The 16337-nt window shown below is 43.6% G+C and overlaps 1 protein-coding gene across 1 annotated transcript in view; it reads right to left on the reverse strand.

Annotated features, from left to right (window-relative positions):
* Nucleotides 1–16337, reverse strand: part of HIVEP1 (HIVEP zinc finger 1) — a 453353-nt gene that overhangs the window by 196512 nt on the left and 240504 nt on the right. The window contains exon 3 of the mRNA XM_069218827.1: nt 7706–7759. Within this exon, the coding sequence (XP_069074928.1) occupies nt 7706–7759 (54 nt within the window). The remainder of the gene's footprint in view (nt 1–7705; nt 7760–16337) is intronic.

Raw genomic sequence — 16337 nt, forward strand, 5'->3', positions numbered from 1 at the left:
CCCACAGCCTTTCAACCTCTAGGATGAGTGCCACGGATTTGTGTAATGTCTGTGACTTAGGTGCCAGTGTCCCATCTCGTTGCAGCATGGTGAACATTCTACTTACTCGGTCAACAGTGAGGCAATACATTATATGCCTCTAGCCCTAAACTTTGCATGGAACGTTCAGTCTTTGTCTTGCTGTGCTGGACTTCAGGCCTGCGCTACCCATCAGTTGCAGATGTACTGAACGCAGCAGCAGGTTCATTATCCCGCCTACCGTGCTGCTATCTTGACAATGTATGTGCAGGCAATTGCATCCCAGTGCCATCCCCACAATGCACGTGGTCAGCTGCATTTGCACCTCATTATTTATCCCTGGGGCTCTAGTTTTGTGCAGGGCAGGTCCATGAACTGTCTGGAGTGTGGAACGTCTGCTATTGTACAACGGCCTCACTACACTCAAACCAAGTGCACCGGTGTAGTGCGATCTACAGCCTTCTGTATGGGACGTCCGGTGTTTTTCCTCTGCAGGAGAAGTCAGTTTATCGTGCATCGTCTGCTTCCTGTTAGTCAGTGCTTTAAATGGAAAAATAGAAGTGCAGGTACTCTGTAGTAGAGTACCTGCTTGTTTCTGAGAAGTGCTGGTACTCTCCAATTAAAAGTATTACGTTTTTCTTGAGATAAGCCGGTACTCTCCCTCTCAAAATAAAAAAGTGCTGGTACTCAGTACCGGAGAGTACCGGCCCATTTAAAGCACTGTTTAGTGCATAGCTGAAATCTGCGGTACGCTCTGCACAGATACTTCTCAGGAATACCTTTTATGTCTGCATTAACATCTGCTTCCTGTATAGTCTTGCACATTCGGAGAGTATTGTTGGAAATGTCTCAATCTTGCAATGCCGGAACCAGATAGCTCACTGTGTTGGTGCTGTGCAATCCTCATCACAGCACGTGTTGGCCAGGTACAGTAACCGTGTAGTGGGGAATAAAAACTCCTGGGAGTTAATGCAGCACGCTACGAGCACTGACGCTGCGTACCTCGTCATGAAGCCGCGAGACTGGCAGCAAGCACTACAACAAAAAGCATTTTCGTTGGGAATTTCTTAAGCACGTGCTCCATGGCGGCTTGCCTTGAGTTCTTGATATATAAAAACGATTATTAATATTAGTAGTCTTGTTTGTGCGTCTCATTGTGGTGGTTCACTTAAGTTGCAGCCAGAACGTGCAAGCAGGGACATATATGTCCTGGGTAGACATGTTATCTTCCCCTGAAATCAAGTAATGCATATTTCAGACAAATTCAGCTGCTTCACTGGGGCAAACTAGTCTGTTGTCAAATTCGGAGACTTCCCGACAGGCTGATGTATTTGAAAGGTTGGGAGAGTTGGAAATGAATCGGCCAGATGTATTTTACAACGTCTACCTTGTCCCTGTTCTCTACAGAAGAACCGATAACCAGTTTGTGAGGAAGATTTGAATGACGGGCTGTGCAGGGTGGCTCAGTTAGGTGAACGACTGCAGAAGACAAACGTGCTAATACAACGTAGTGATCTGAAAATCACGACTGCGAATATCGCCAAGACTTGTCCTTCACTCCTTCGGAGGCTGGCTACTTTAATACCATGAATTAACTAATATTAACATCTCCAACTCCTTCCCCCAGCCCTGTCACCAGCCTACCTGAGCTCCAGGGCCCACCTGCTGATAGCGCAGTGGCTTCTTTTATACCAGGACCTTGAACATCTACAGGCGAGACCTCAAGTGCAGAATGTGTGCCTGGAGGGGTGAGAGGAGAGGTAACTGCTTCGAAGCACTTCAGACTGGGGTAAATACAGGGAACCAGACACAGATAATGATATTTATGTCAGGTTCACACACAGTGGGGAAGTCGGGATGAGGACTCCAGTCTCCCCGTCTATCAGCAACACTGTTGACACTAGACCACATCTTCCTCAGAGACATACGTTGTTTATTTTTAAATCAAAATAGTTTTTGAGTCAGTATTAAATTTGACATGACATAAAAGTATTTTCCAAGTAGATTTACTGTGTTAACTCTGAAATCATGTTACTGTTCGTTATTTTTCTTGTAGTACATATTAAATATTTCTAGTATTAGACTATTTTTTTATCTTACGTACACTGAGACCCTCAAATTTGAATCAGAGGATTGAGGATTTTAAGTCCTTTGCCACACGCCTATCACCTTTCGCACTCTGTCACACTTCCGGAGTCATCCTCTATAGCCCTCACACTATTTTCACCAACAAATTCACGACGAGCCATACAGGCCCACATAACTAAACCAGCATTGGCAATGCAATGGGTCTCGCATTTGCTCGAGTTAGAGCTATTAGCATTGCACATTCCTAACTGGATTTTTCTTGCCACATAAATTGAAAATGAAAAGTAAAACAGTTGACATAAGCGAGCCGATTCAAAGCGCCATGGCCGCCATGAGCATATGCGAGAAAGAGAGACACACAAAAAAAAAAAGAATAAGTTCGCTCACAAACATATCGCCAATCATGCAATTATCCACGTAACAGGGGCAGTCTGCAAGGCTGTAATAAAACCGCCCCAAGGAGGAACAAACGTAAAGCATTTACCAATAATGACAAAGGATTTTTGAAAGGCAAGCCCACAAACGAGTGGAAGTGATGGGTGGGCGTGGTTAAAAGCCCAATATACTTACAACAGGTTGAAGCACTTGCACGCTCAACCTAAAAACACTGACAATCAATAGCTCTCGCACAGGCGAGACGTATTGGCTTTGCCAATTATTGTTCTCCCTTAACCATCACTCTGTTCCCCGCTCTTAACCCCATCCCCATCACAGCGTGTCCAGCGCCAGAAGAGCCCTAGTGGTATCAGGGCACTCTAGGAATACAATTCCGTTATAATAATATGTGATGCATGTTTAAAACCTGAGTTCAGGAAAGAGTATTTGTTCCTAAAGTTTTCTATTCTTTGTAAATACATGGTTTTCAAAGATCCAGTAGCTTCCCCACCCTTTCAGGAAAACGATACAAGGGCGTGCCTAGGTTATGGAAAAATAAATTAACTGTTACTATTACATGCTATATTTTTGTGATTTTTGTTCTCTTCTCTAAATTATCTTCAAAAGCTCTAACAATACTAGTTTACAGTGGTAAAACACATCATTGCAAAAAATGCAAACCCCTTTTCACATTTTTTTTTTTTTTTTTTTTAATAAGAGTTCACCTGAATTTGATTTAGGAAAAGTGTCAAAGAACAACCAAAAACTCGGATACTATGTTTTTCAGAGAACAATGACAAGTGCACACGGGATTTGTATAGGTATCATATTACTCAATATGCATAAAAATATAGTACCATGCCAAAGACTCTTAGTACTGGGGGACTAAAATAATTAGTTCGAGGAACAGATGTAATTTTATGTGCGCAAAAAGTTACTACACAAAAGAAAAGTGCAAAAATGCTTGGGCACGTTTACAAATCCAGCTGTGGTGCGCCTTTCAAACAATACCCCTTCGATGCAAGCAAGTCTTGGAAAAGCAATAGGTCCAGCCTTGGAAAGTATTGGATTGTTTTGTATGTTTATTTGCATGCATATGAAATAGAATTACAAGTTTGAAAGTAAAGAAAAAGAAATGGTACATAACAAGAAATAAATAAAATGAGAGATGGCCACCACCAACAGCACTGGCACTGAAAAAGCATCATTTTAGGCAGATGTGAGCATGTGATCAGAAAAATGTGTCATTAAAAGCACCCCAGTCAAGGCGTGAAGTAGGATGTCCCACTGCCCTATGCTGTATGTAGTGGAGGGTGGAAGAAAAATGTGGGTGACAATTTAACGACCAAAGTATTATTTTTTTTAATACACGATCTTAGTGAGAGAAATGTAAGCTGCCTCTAGACCAGACCTAACAAGGAATATCTATTTGAAGCAACATGCTTGAAAAAATAAGTCAGCAAAAGGCAGGAACTGAAAATGGATTACATCTAAAGAGGGGAGCAAAATTAGACATTTTTCAGCTAAACCTTAGAAAGTCATGAAGAATCTAAGAACACAATTGTGTCCAAATGTGTGCTTTCGTCACCTCTTTGAGGGGTCTGGTTCTACAGTCAGCTGTTCTAAAACCTAGAGGAGGGTGGTAAGATGTTGCCATGCATAAGACTCATACTATCTCCCTACTTAGAATTTGTGCCTTAACAAGGGAAATAATGGATGATAGAAGTCATCAGTAAAAGAAATCTCTCCCCCACCAAGCCAAGACCAAGATATATTTCACATATAAGAGTCTTGTCTCTAAAGTGCTAAACCTCCATATGGAGCATCAGGTAATGGTGCATTAGGAGTGTCCTTTAGAGCTTGGATCCTCTGAAGGCAAGAGGTTGCATCTGCTCATTAGGTGTCTCATGTATGCCTGATGAATTGGAGCTTCTGTGCAGGCTGCAGGCTTGTCTAAGGTTTATTCACAGTGAGAACAGTGAGTCAGGGAAACAGCAGAGGTTGCTGAAGTCTGGAGCAACCAGTCGCAGAGGGACATGTAGAAGTGAAACTTCTGATAGCACACAAGTAGGCTATCTTTGACAGGTTCCAAGCAGACTCCTGCTCACATCATGGGAGGATACTGAGCCAACAACATTTTCTCATGCCGAAGCACTAAGAATTCCCCAGCAGCACTGACGCAATAAGACAAGGAAATATGGGCCGAGGCTGTACTACACCTAGCCAATCTCCCTCCCTCTGATCGATGAATGGCTTCAGAACCACGGTAATCAGCTTGAATTTCTCATGTAATAGCAATAGACATAGCACATAGATTTAAGTAAGAGCTGCACCACTGTCCTATTCTACTGTTACTTAGCGGAAATGGAATGCATGGCCTGTGGACTACGGCATCCATGTCCTGAGCTTCAAATCCTCAGCCAAAAGCTATGTGGTGATGCCGAGCCGACCTTCTGCCTATGGCTGATGCAGAAGTGAAATTGGTGACCGAAAATTTCTTTGCAGTTCAATACAAGGTACTTTAACTGCCTGGCAAGTAAGACAAATGCTGACAATTAAAGATGTGACATACATTAAAACAGTCCAGACTCTTCAACAGTGTTTGTCTCATTTTGTAGGCCATTTTGAAGAGAATGTTTTATGCACACTAAATAGATACATTTTGATGAGATATCCACATATTCCTCGCAAGCGTCCACAGGTGATGCAGTTTCTCTTCTTGGGTCTACTGAGCTGAAGCTTCATTTTTCTTGCAGAATGTGGGGGGAGTAGGGGAGTAGGTTCCCTTAACAGTCTTTATAAGTGGAGCAGTGTTGCAGAAAGCATCTCTCAGTCTCTGTTTATCACAGATCACGCTGTTTGCAGAGTTTATCCTCCGTGGGTGTACGCTTAGATTTCTTTTGGGCAGTTTTGGTTTCCAGACTGTTGTCGATCAGAAAAAAGCCCAAACTCAACAAAACCAGACTAACAGTGAAGAGTTGTGCTCGTTGCTCAGGTATTAACAAGGGACAACCTGATTTTGCTAAACCACGTCTCTCTTTCACACTCAACAGGGTTCCTAGTTACATATGAGACATAGGAGCTGTCTGTTTTGCTACATGTATCCTATAATAGTGACATTAACCCATTTTAATATTTAAATGGATTTATAGAAGCAATAAAACTGCTGCTACGAGCTGCTCTAGTGACCATGTCCTTACCCATGAGCCAGTCAGTGTAGGTTGCGGCAGATGCCTACTGTGGTGGACGTTTCGGTTATGGGTATCTAACTGTCTGCAGGCAAGATCTGTGAGGCTATCGCACCACTGCTTTTGTAGTGGAGAAGAGGGAGCACAAGCAAAGAATGCAGACACTGGGAGCCAGGTATTCACAGGGCACGTGGCTGTTGTATGCTCTGCAGTGCATTGATTTAACACTACAGACAAAACCTGGGTGCATAAAGACTGGCAGCAACGTGGCTGTACTCTTGTGCTTTTATGTGGGATTGTTTTGCTGAGGGAAAAGAAGTTAGAAAGACCAGCACGAATGCGTCTGTGCCCTGAACCACTGGGCAATCCATTTAAATCCCATCTGACAGGGAGGAATGTAATGCTGTTAATAAGAGGACATTCGACTTTCTCCCAATATTTGTAGTGTGGGCTTTGACCCATATATTACATTGGTTAAAGAAGGCTTCTCTTGCCAAACATCTGCCTCTATCTTTTAGCTGCGAATTAGGCGCAGGCTGGGATTATTCAAAAGTGGACCGCAGAGTCCCTCCACACTCGACTGTCAGCAGCAAGGTATGCCACAACTAAAGATATTCAGCAAGGTGGGGAAAGTGGCCAGGAGACCAAGGAATGAGCTGATGGTCAAGGTCTCCACCAGCTTGGCTATAGTAGAAGACCTATCCCAACCCCTGCTTCTTCCCCCAGAGCACAGACTGGAGCCCTGGGAGAACCTCTGATTTTACTTGAGGTCCAGGGAGGAGGGCAAACCAACATCCGTGGACCCACGGGTAAACAATATAGTTACATCTAAATTAGAGTTAACTCACCTATTGAATTTCCTCTTGTCCAAGTTCTGCACACACCATTAGGAATACCAAAGTTCCCAGGGCCTAAAGAACCATGGATCCCTTGTCCATCGCAGTCCTCACTGACAGTGTTATATATCACTGCTGTGTTGTGAATCCTATGAAATTTTCATCCAACAGAAAAGGGTCAATTGACACGACGCTTCTATAAGCTGCCTCTCATTTGCAAACCAAGTTCTACCAACTGGCATTAAAGATTCAACAGGTACTTTCCGTTTTTATATAATGGTTCCTACTGTTTATTTAGTGGGGAGAATCCCTAAAAGAAGCTACTGATGCATTCTTTTTTCTAGTCAACTTTAAGTGTTTAGATGAAGGTAGTTGTCACGGGAATTGAAAAGAAAGTGACCTGCTAGCACATTGAAAGGTTACAGGCCTGATGAGAACTACTACAGTCAATTACTGGCTGAAACATGTCTACTTGGTATCCTGTAAGATTACAAAACTAATAAATAATATCTGTAGCTGCAATAAAGAGTAAGATTGTCAGGCGTTTCATCAATTGCGCTCTCTTGTACACTTTTTCCATATATTTCAGGCACTTTTACTCACCCTACAAAACGTCAGTAGGCTGGAACATGGGAGACTGTTGATTAATACAAACAGGGACTTTCTTCGAGCACTAAAGTACAATTTACCCACTAGTGAATTTCTTTGTCTGAAGCCGGGGTCACCCCCTCATAGCCAATGTTGCTACTGATTTTATAAGTGAAAGACAATCTGTGCAGCATGGTTAGGGGTGCATCACAAATGAAAATGTGAAACACACATAATCTTTCTCCAAAAAGTAAAGCAGGACTCCCAAACGGGAGCAACATTTTGGACGAGAAAAAAATATTACTTTTAGTCAATGTCCAAGAGGCAGGTCGAGATCACACCGTGTTATATCTGCTGTTCTGAAGATCCAAGAATAAAATATTAAGTGACAGAGACAGACAGAAGCAACCTCCCAGCGCACGTCAGGTGGTACTTAGCAAGTCTGGAACCTATGAGTGGCCCTTTCATGCATGCATTTTTGCAGTAGATGGAGTGTACAGATTGCCTCTTTTCTGAGCCGACATTTCCAAGCTCCGATGCAGTGGCGATAGAGGTCACCAACAACATATTTAACTACATTATTAATGTGAACTTAGAATATGTTACTTTTACCTTTTTGCAGGTCTTCTGGACTGTGGAGCTCTTTTTGTGCTTCTTCAATTTTATCTACAAAGTGGGGGGAAAAAAACCATTAAAATCAGTTATGTAGAATTAACAATTAAAAAAATGAAACATTCAGACGAGTAGTTGTATTAGCCGTGACGACTATATGAGCATCAGTTTGTATCTACTGTAAAAATTAAAGGGCAGAGTTATTATGAAGACAAACAGGATGCTCATCATCACTGAAAAGTCAAAATTAACCTACAACACTGTTCATTAGCTACAACATTGGATTACTAATTAGCATATTACAGTATTTCTTACATCATCTTTAAGAGGCTAAATGATTTTTGCAAAGTTTGCTGAACTGCATCAGTTACAAAATTATTCGTCTTGACAGAACATAATTTCATTCGGCTCAATATTTCGTGGGGTGCACATAAACTAAACTTCAGCTTAAAAGGCAGCTGAAAAGATTGTATGTAAAAAAAACATTAGTTGGTTTTAGTCAAAGCCAATGACATGCAGACAGTGGATTTTATCACAGCTAATAAAGATCACATGAGAGAGTGCAATGAGTGCCGCCTTCACGACAGACTTTCAGGATATCCACATAAGATACATTTACATACAATGAATCATTAAAATGAAAGACACGGACATAGCGGTAACGGCATAGATCCAAACCACGTATATTGGACATGCTTCAAGCAAACAAACCCAACGAAGTGGTCTATTTCATGGATTATACGCATATCCAGTCCTGGCTTTTTAACCAATAGCATTTTGCATGCTGGGATTTATAGGCTCACCTATAAAGGTAAGAGGGAAGGTCAGGAAGAAGAACCAGCTAAAAACCAGGCCTGGGCGAAGGTGGCACACACAATATGGTGGACATTAGGCTGCTATGTCTCTGGGTCCCTTGACCTGAAGGTGTTTCTTTGAAGACTGCCAATGTTACTGCTCTGTGTATCTTACTGTCTAAACCTGTAGGTGTTATCACCCTGTCTTGCAGATGCTGTCATACCTATATTGACGCCTTGCTCTACCCACAGAGGTTTCAAACTTGTAATGTAGAGGTTTCCACTGTACGCTCTGGACATTGCTGATATTGTATAATCTCACCTCACACAGCCGTAGTGATCAGAATTTGTTTCCACTTCCCTGACAACACGCCTAGGTGGCATCTATTTGTGGCAGTTTCTCAAAGTCCTCCAGTTCTCAACAGGCCACAGCGACTTCAACACACTACATGAAGTCAAACAACTCCAGCTTATACAGTGAGAATTTATTCTAGGTTTTGAAGCTTTTCGGATCCTTCCCCATTACCCTTCTGCTCAACCAGAGACTAACCCATTGTCTTAGTATATTTTTCAATTTTTGTATTATTAGATTTTGAAAAGAAACCTGCAACCCCACCGGCATGATCATTTATACCCCTGACATTTATGCAGCATGTTTTTCTGTATTTTTTCCACAGTTGCACTCGGTGTCCTGTTTGTATTTCAACCTGATTCGGAAATTTGAACAATGGGGATAAATGAACCAAAAAATAATTTTTGCCTCCCTTTGACGCCTTTTAGTATCTCATTCTTTTATTTGCATTAGGTCTTGCCACCTACTTAAGTGCAAGTTTAAAACCCAAGCAACACAAACAATGAGATTCAACAGGAAGATGATAAAAAAATAAATTAAAAAATTAAAAAAATCAGAAAGAAAAATATTTAGCCCGTTTATGACGCAACCACCAAGGACAAAACGAAAGGGAATTAGAAGTCAGAAAAAGAGATGGAGTCGTTTTTCCAATAAGGTCATCTTCTGGGTGGTGGGGAGTATGAGCTGGACTTCTCTGCAACTTCCAGGATAGTTTACTAATAAAGTAGTGGTAAATATCATTTAAGATTGCTATTGTCTTAGATTTCTCTTTTGTTGGTATTCAAAAACGTTTTTTATCGACTTTTAGGGCATGAAATTCTACTGCAGATCTAGATTTAAAAGAATACGCCTGGAAAATCTGCTAGTTTAAGTTAGGTATAAAAGTGAAATTGCACTTTATTTTTATATTTAGAGGAATCACCTCAGCATCACCATGAAATATGGAAGATCTGGGGTTCATTTCTGATAAACACATACATATTAAGAATGGCACAATAATGGATTTGGCCACAATTTAAAATTGCACCAGATGCAGGATTCCAAATGGCATAAGTCAGGGGTTCACAACCTGTGGTCTGGGGACCGCTGGGGGTCCGCAAAGCCTCCTCAGGGGGTCTGTGACTGCTTAGAAATGTAAATAATATAAACAGATTTAGGTCCCCAGCTTTCAGTAATGACTTAGTGGGGGGTTCCCGGATTCCAATAATGATTCAGAGGGGGGTCCCTGGGTCCCAGTAATGATGAAGTGGGGGTCCACATGCCAGTGGTTCCCAACCTTTTGACTTATAAGTAAATAGTGCAGGCAAACAGCATACCTGGGAACAGGGAAAGTGTGCTAAATTAGCCCATTATCTCCCATTAATTAGTCTAACACAAGGAACGACTGTAAATACTGCGTCAGGTATATATATTACCTCACAGTTATTTAATAGGTGCATAACTGGCATCCTGTATTGCAACAAGGTTGTACTGAGGACACTACATGCTTTTCTAGATCTAAATGCTTGTCTGTAGGCTCCCACACTTTCTAAGAAGCCCCCAGGTGGGCTGGGTCCAGGGGGCATGCAGAATTTAAGGAAGGGGCATGTGGGCCCCCCTTCTATGGCAGTTTGATGCCCCTGGGACCATCACCTCCTTGGGGCTAAACTAATTATGTTGTGTACGGGGGCCACGTGGCCCACCCGCAGCTCTGGGGACTGCCACCACCCAGTGGCACACAGCCCCCCTGCAGCCCCAGGGACCACCACCTCCAGGGGCCAATGTCATATGCTATGGAGAGGGTCCGCACAGCCCCCCCCCCCACCCACATCACTGGGGACTGCCATCTCCTGGGGTTGATGTCATATGCTATGGGGGGCACCACGCATCCCCCACGCAGCCTCAGGAACCTCCACGGGCTAAAATAAAATAGTGAGGGGCAGTCTGAAATGGACCCCCTGCACTGGGGACCACCTGCTCCTTGGGGCAATAAACATTGGACGGGAGCCTTGCAGCACCCTTGAGGAGCCAATGATGGCCCTGGGGACCACCATCCCCCCAGGGCAGGCTCCTGCTAGGTTGAATGCTTGGTATCTCATACTGAGACTTTTTTTTTTTTTTTAATGTCACCTGTGGCATAGTGTTAGGGTCTCAGACTGTCACATTGAAGGCTGTGGGTTATAGTCTAGGTGTGACTATATCACAATTTTTTTTTACTCAAAAAAGTAATGTACATACTGAAAGGTGAGCTCACTCTGCTTACTTAAAATGCATTTTGTTTCAATTTGTAAGAAAATACCTCATTCTAAGTATATTATTCATCAAAGCCTGAAAAAGCTCTCACTCTCAATTTGTATCTGGGTGGTTATAGGGGTTTGGCCGCTGTGCCTGGCCAAAGCCTGTGCACAGCACAGGGTTGTCAGGTTATAGGGGTTGGTCACAGAGCCTGGCTGCAGGCCAGACCCTTCAGCCAACCCCCACTGCACATAGCCAAAGGCTTGGTGATGTGCGGGTATGGGTGGTTATAGGGGTTGGCTGCAGGGTTGGGTCGCAGGCCAGGCCCTACAGCCAATCCTTGCTGTGTACAGCCAAAAGCAGTGGGTGACACATAGTTGGGTGGCTATAGGGATTGGCTGAAGGGCCAGGCCAGAGGCCAGGTCCTGCTGCCACCTGCCACCGCGCACAGTCTAAGGCTGTGCACGGTGGTGGTTGGATTAACGTATAGTAATGAAAATTACTGTACATTAAAAAGCCATATTTATTCACTTAAAAAAAAAAAATGTTACAGGGACACATATTAGGCTCACATTTTAAATGTACAAAACCGTAGAAATTCACCTGTTATAGTTAGAGTTATCTCAAGTAACTAACTTGCGCCCAGCCATGCACTGCTAATTACCCCACAAATTACAGCCACTCAGGACAACTTTTCTAACATCATTGATAATAGCAACATAATATTTGCAGTGAAATCTTTGACGAAAAAAACTGTTCATGGCGGGGCGCTATGAAATGCGAGCCCAACTATAACATCCAGTAAACTCTGTTTTTTAAGTGATTGTCTATGTTTTTTAAATTCTATTTCCTAACTATAACGTCCATGTAACATCTGTTTTTTTCAGTGAAAATATATATATAAGTGCATTTTCCACTTCACTCTCCATCACTGCTCACCAGTGTGCCCCAGACCAAGAGAGGTGTCAGCACAGTATTGCGTCTGCGACCTCCACAAACACTTTGCGATCCCCTTCTGCACTCCAAACACGGCTGCTTACACTTCACAATTTGTGTCAAATGTTGTGTTTATTTTTACTTTCGCCCTGCTTCCATGACTCGTTTCGGCTTCTCCTACAGCCACATATATATTATATATAGACTGAGTAATGTCAGACATGACAACAGCACTGTGGGGTAAAGATATGCGTTATAAAGCCCTTAGTAATACTACAGTTTGTTGTAAAGGTCAACACAATGTAATGCCCGCAGTGTAAAGGCATAGGAGTAAAAGACCCACATTATAAAGTCTGATATTCGTGCAAACGCTTACACTGGTGCAGAAAGAAACTGGAAGAGTTATGATGAAGTGATGTGGAAGGCAAATTTCGAGAGCCTGGATCCTGGGAAGATAAGAGGGACAGAATGAAAGTAAGACAGAGAAAGGAGAAAAAAAAGAGAAAAATTGCCAACAGCGAGAAAGGAAGGCTATTAAGGAGGAGAGGGCATAAAATGGGTAAAGGAAATGTGAGCAGAGAAAGAAGTGGAGAAAAAAAGGACAAAGGAAAACTTAGAAAAAGGGGAGTGTGAGAAAGGTGAGCATATAGAAAGGGAGAGTGCGTGAAGAGGAAGAAAAGATTTGAGGGAGCAGAAGGAGGAAAAATGAGTTGGGAGAGCTGGACAGACTACAATGCACGCAACCAATGCTGGGAACCAAATGCGCTTCATTGAACTCTGAAAGTTATTATGGGAATTAAAGAGCTCAGCAAAACTTCCCTAAGAGTGGCATTTGCCCCCGTAAAGGAGGGCTCCTCTACACTTGCACTACTAGAAAGCACAGTCTGAACGTAAACTACGACACTACCATCCTCTTGGTTTTTTTGTTGCCACTTTGGTTAAATGGTTTTTGAATTTTCAGGGTGCGCAAATCCAAGTTTGATTTTTCAACAACACAATTTTGTTCTCATCAGACCTTTCTTTTTAAAAATCCAAGCAAGTCATGTTGGAAATGCAAAGTAAGGTAGTGCCCTTAAAAAGCACTGAAAGATATTGGAGCTGTTTTATTGATATTTCTATCCCATTATGTAGTTTATCTGATTACATTATTATAGGTACGTGTAACTCTGGGTCACGTATAGGGCATTTAAACGTCACATAAGTGCACTGAAAACATAAATAACGCACACGAGCAAGTGGAAAAGTTGGGTGTTATGGATAGTGGTGTGGAAGCCTGCATGAAATCGTTTAATTCCATGAACATTCAAGTGGAAAACTTTATATTTTTATTCTGTGACCATGCATTTAACGCGTGAGTCCAGGCTTAACTAACAATTACGACACTGCACATCCTGCACAACTGTTACGCAACGTCAATATGAATTTTTTTTTTTTTTACATAATTCGGTGTCACGGCTTTAAACGGCCACCAGGGGGCAAGCAACACTTAATATGCAGGCTGCTCCGCATTTTCAAAAGTCTACCCCTTGCACCGGTTAGGTGAGCACTCAATCCTGTATGACGCTAATGACAATGGCGGCTATTTCCCGGCGTAATGCCATCAGAGTCGTCCCTGGTTTCCTGGATATGAATGCGACTTATCTACTTCCAAGTATACACGACTCAAACGACTGGGGCGTCCACTGGTTTAAAACACGATCTCTGTTCGAATAACAACAGATACAATATTTGCAGTTCCTCAGTGGGCCTTTTTATAAGGAGAATAAACTATTTCGGACAAAATCAGCCATAAAAAAAGGTTCTATGGTACCTATATTTTATGTCCGAGAACTGCTGGAATTCTACCGCCTTACTGCCTTTAAGCCTAGGCCATTTCTTTGCAAGTGTGCAGCTGCAAAGGGAAAGGTTGAGTTGTGCGTGTGGTTTTTTTTTTCGGGGGGGGGGGGTGAGGGGGGGACTGGGGGCTCTCAAATGCAACTGTTTAAGAGATACGGATAAATAACATTCTGTAGTGACTTCTTTTCCTTGTGTTAAGCAGTACTTCCTTGCTTAGCATCTAGATTTGTGCATTGTAAAAATCCAGGCAATCATATAAACTTAAGAAAAACCAGTAACAACTGAAGAATAATATAATATTTGAAAGTTATGGTCGTTTAGTAAATACTTCATGGCCTCACAAACAGTTAAAGTGCTTTTACCTATGGGTTAAAGAACTTAATTTCAGAGGGAGTACTGCTGTGCTTGACACAGAGGCAGACTAACAGCCAGCCTGTCAAGGTTATGTTGCCCTCTCTACTCATTTCGGCACAGAACGATCACTTGTTGCCCAAAACTAGGACACTTGATGCCAATTCCAACACGCTCCTTTATTTCATGTGTGCGAAGGCTATGATAGGGTTCCTGCCTTTCCGCAGAAAAATACCAGGCATTTGTTGACACTTTGCAAGAAGAGCCCAGAGCTGGTCGCTGTAAAAAGTTGAGTAAAATGTTGTGAGCCTCACCCACCAAGAGCCTCCGCTTGCGTGACGGGGGCTCCGTAGTCATGGCGGGAAAACCAGGACTAGTGGCGGGAGCTCCGCAATGGGTAATTGCAGTACAGAGGTCCCGCCACGAGTGCGGACCCCCACCACGACCTTTGCGAATCAGGACCTCAGTATTCTTTAGTTCATGGCAATGGCAATCACCCCTCCGTTTGCTTTATTAACATTTAAGAAATAATGTAATAAAGTCTTAAATATATTCAAGTGACTTTTTAAAAAGTTTTTCAGTTTACATTTTAAAAGCGTAAAAAATATAGCTTTCACTTGTTTACCCAATTTTTTATTTAAAAAAAAATGGCATGGACATTAACATACATGCCAGGCTGGAAGAATAACTCAGCAGCAACCCTAGATTTTGCACATGTGATGTTTGGCAAACATAGACAAGGATCTCCGAGCTCTAAACGTTTTGAGTTTGTGGTACCATTTCTTATGTATTTTTTTTAACATGGAAACTTCTATAAAATACACAACGACTGAAACAGTTCAAAACTCTATCAAACAGCACAACATTTAAAACGCACCTATACATAATGGCAGATTCCTCATGGATGTATTCTCTTGAATAGCGACCTCTGACCTGCCTTAGGTCTAGAGCTCGCCCCCCCCCGTCCGCAGCACCAACCTGCTGTCTCCTGCCTCTGACCCCCACCTACGCTGCTGCTAGCGTGTTCGAGGCCCTCCTCCACCCGCAGGTATCCTCCTGCGCCTCATCCCTGGTGTCTAGTGGGCTCTAGTAAGCTCCACTTGACCCGTGTGCCGCTTTCCGCCGTCCTGTCAGTGTTTTACTATTTTGTTCTGCGCCTTGCCTCCTTGCGCTTCTGCCCCCGTCGTGCCCCTTCTGATTGTGCCGCTTTCCGCCGTCCTGTTGTGCTTTTCTATTGTTTTCACGCGCTTTGCCTCCTTGCGCTTCTGCCCCCGTCGTGCCCCTTCTGATTGTGCCGCTTTCCGCCGTCCTGTAAGTGCTTTTCTATTGTTTTCACGCGCCTTGCGTCCTGCGCATCTGCCCCCGTTGTGCCCCTCTGATTGCTGTTCCCCGATTGTATTTTGTGCCATTAGTGTATTTTTGTGCCTTGTTTTTCATATTGTGCCCGACTTTTTTGTGCCTTGTTTTTCTTGTTTTCGCCCCTTGTGCGCTCCCCCCTGCAGTTCTCTCCCTGCCGCTGCCTCCCTGCGGCCCGCCCCCCTCGCGCCCCCATTCGCCGCTCCCTCCCGCCTCCCACCTCCCAGCTGCTCCTCCCTCCCCCGTCCCTTCTTAATGGCTGGCGCTGCGCGTCGCGAGTGAGCGACCTCTGACCTGCCTTAGGTCTAGAGCTCGCCCCTCATGTCCGCAGCACCAACCTGCTGTCTCCTGCCTCTGACCCACGCCCACGCTGCTGCTAGCGTGTTCGAGGCCCTCCTCCACCCGCAGGCATCCTCCTGCGCCTCATCCCTGGTGTCTAGTGGGCTCTAGTAAGCTTCACTTGACCCGTGTGCCGCTTTCCGCCATCCTGTAAGTGTTTTACTATTTTTTTCTGCGCTTCTGCCCCCGTCGTGCCCCTTCTGACTGTGCCGCTTTCCGCCGTCCTGTAGTGCTTTTCTATTGCTTTCACGCGCTTTGCCTCCTTGCGCTTCTGCCCCCCGTCGTGCCCCTTCGGATTGTGCCGCTTTCTGCCGTCCTGTAAGTGCTTTTCTATTGTTTTCACGCGCCTTGCCTCCTGCGCATCTGCCCCCGTTGTGCCCCTCTAATTGCTGTTCCCCGATTGTATTTTGTGCCATTAGTGTATTTTTGTGACTGTTTTTCATATTGTGCCCGA

Source organism: Pleurodeles waltl, chromosome 2_1, assembly GCF_031143425.1.
Source record: "Pleurodeles waltl isolate 20211129_DDA chromosome 2_1, aPleWal1.hap1.20221129, whole genome shotgun sequence".
NCBI classification, from domain to species: domain Eukaryota; kingdom Metazoa; phylum Chordata; class Amphibia; order Caudata; family Salamandridae; genus Pleurodeles; species Pleurodeles waltl.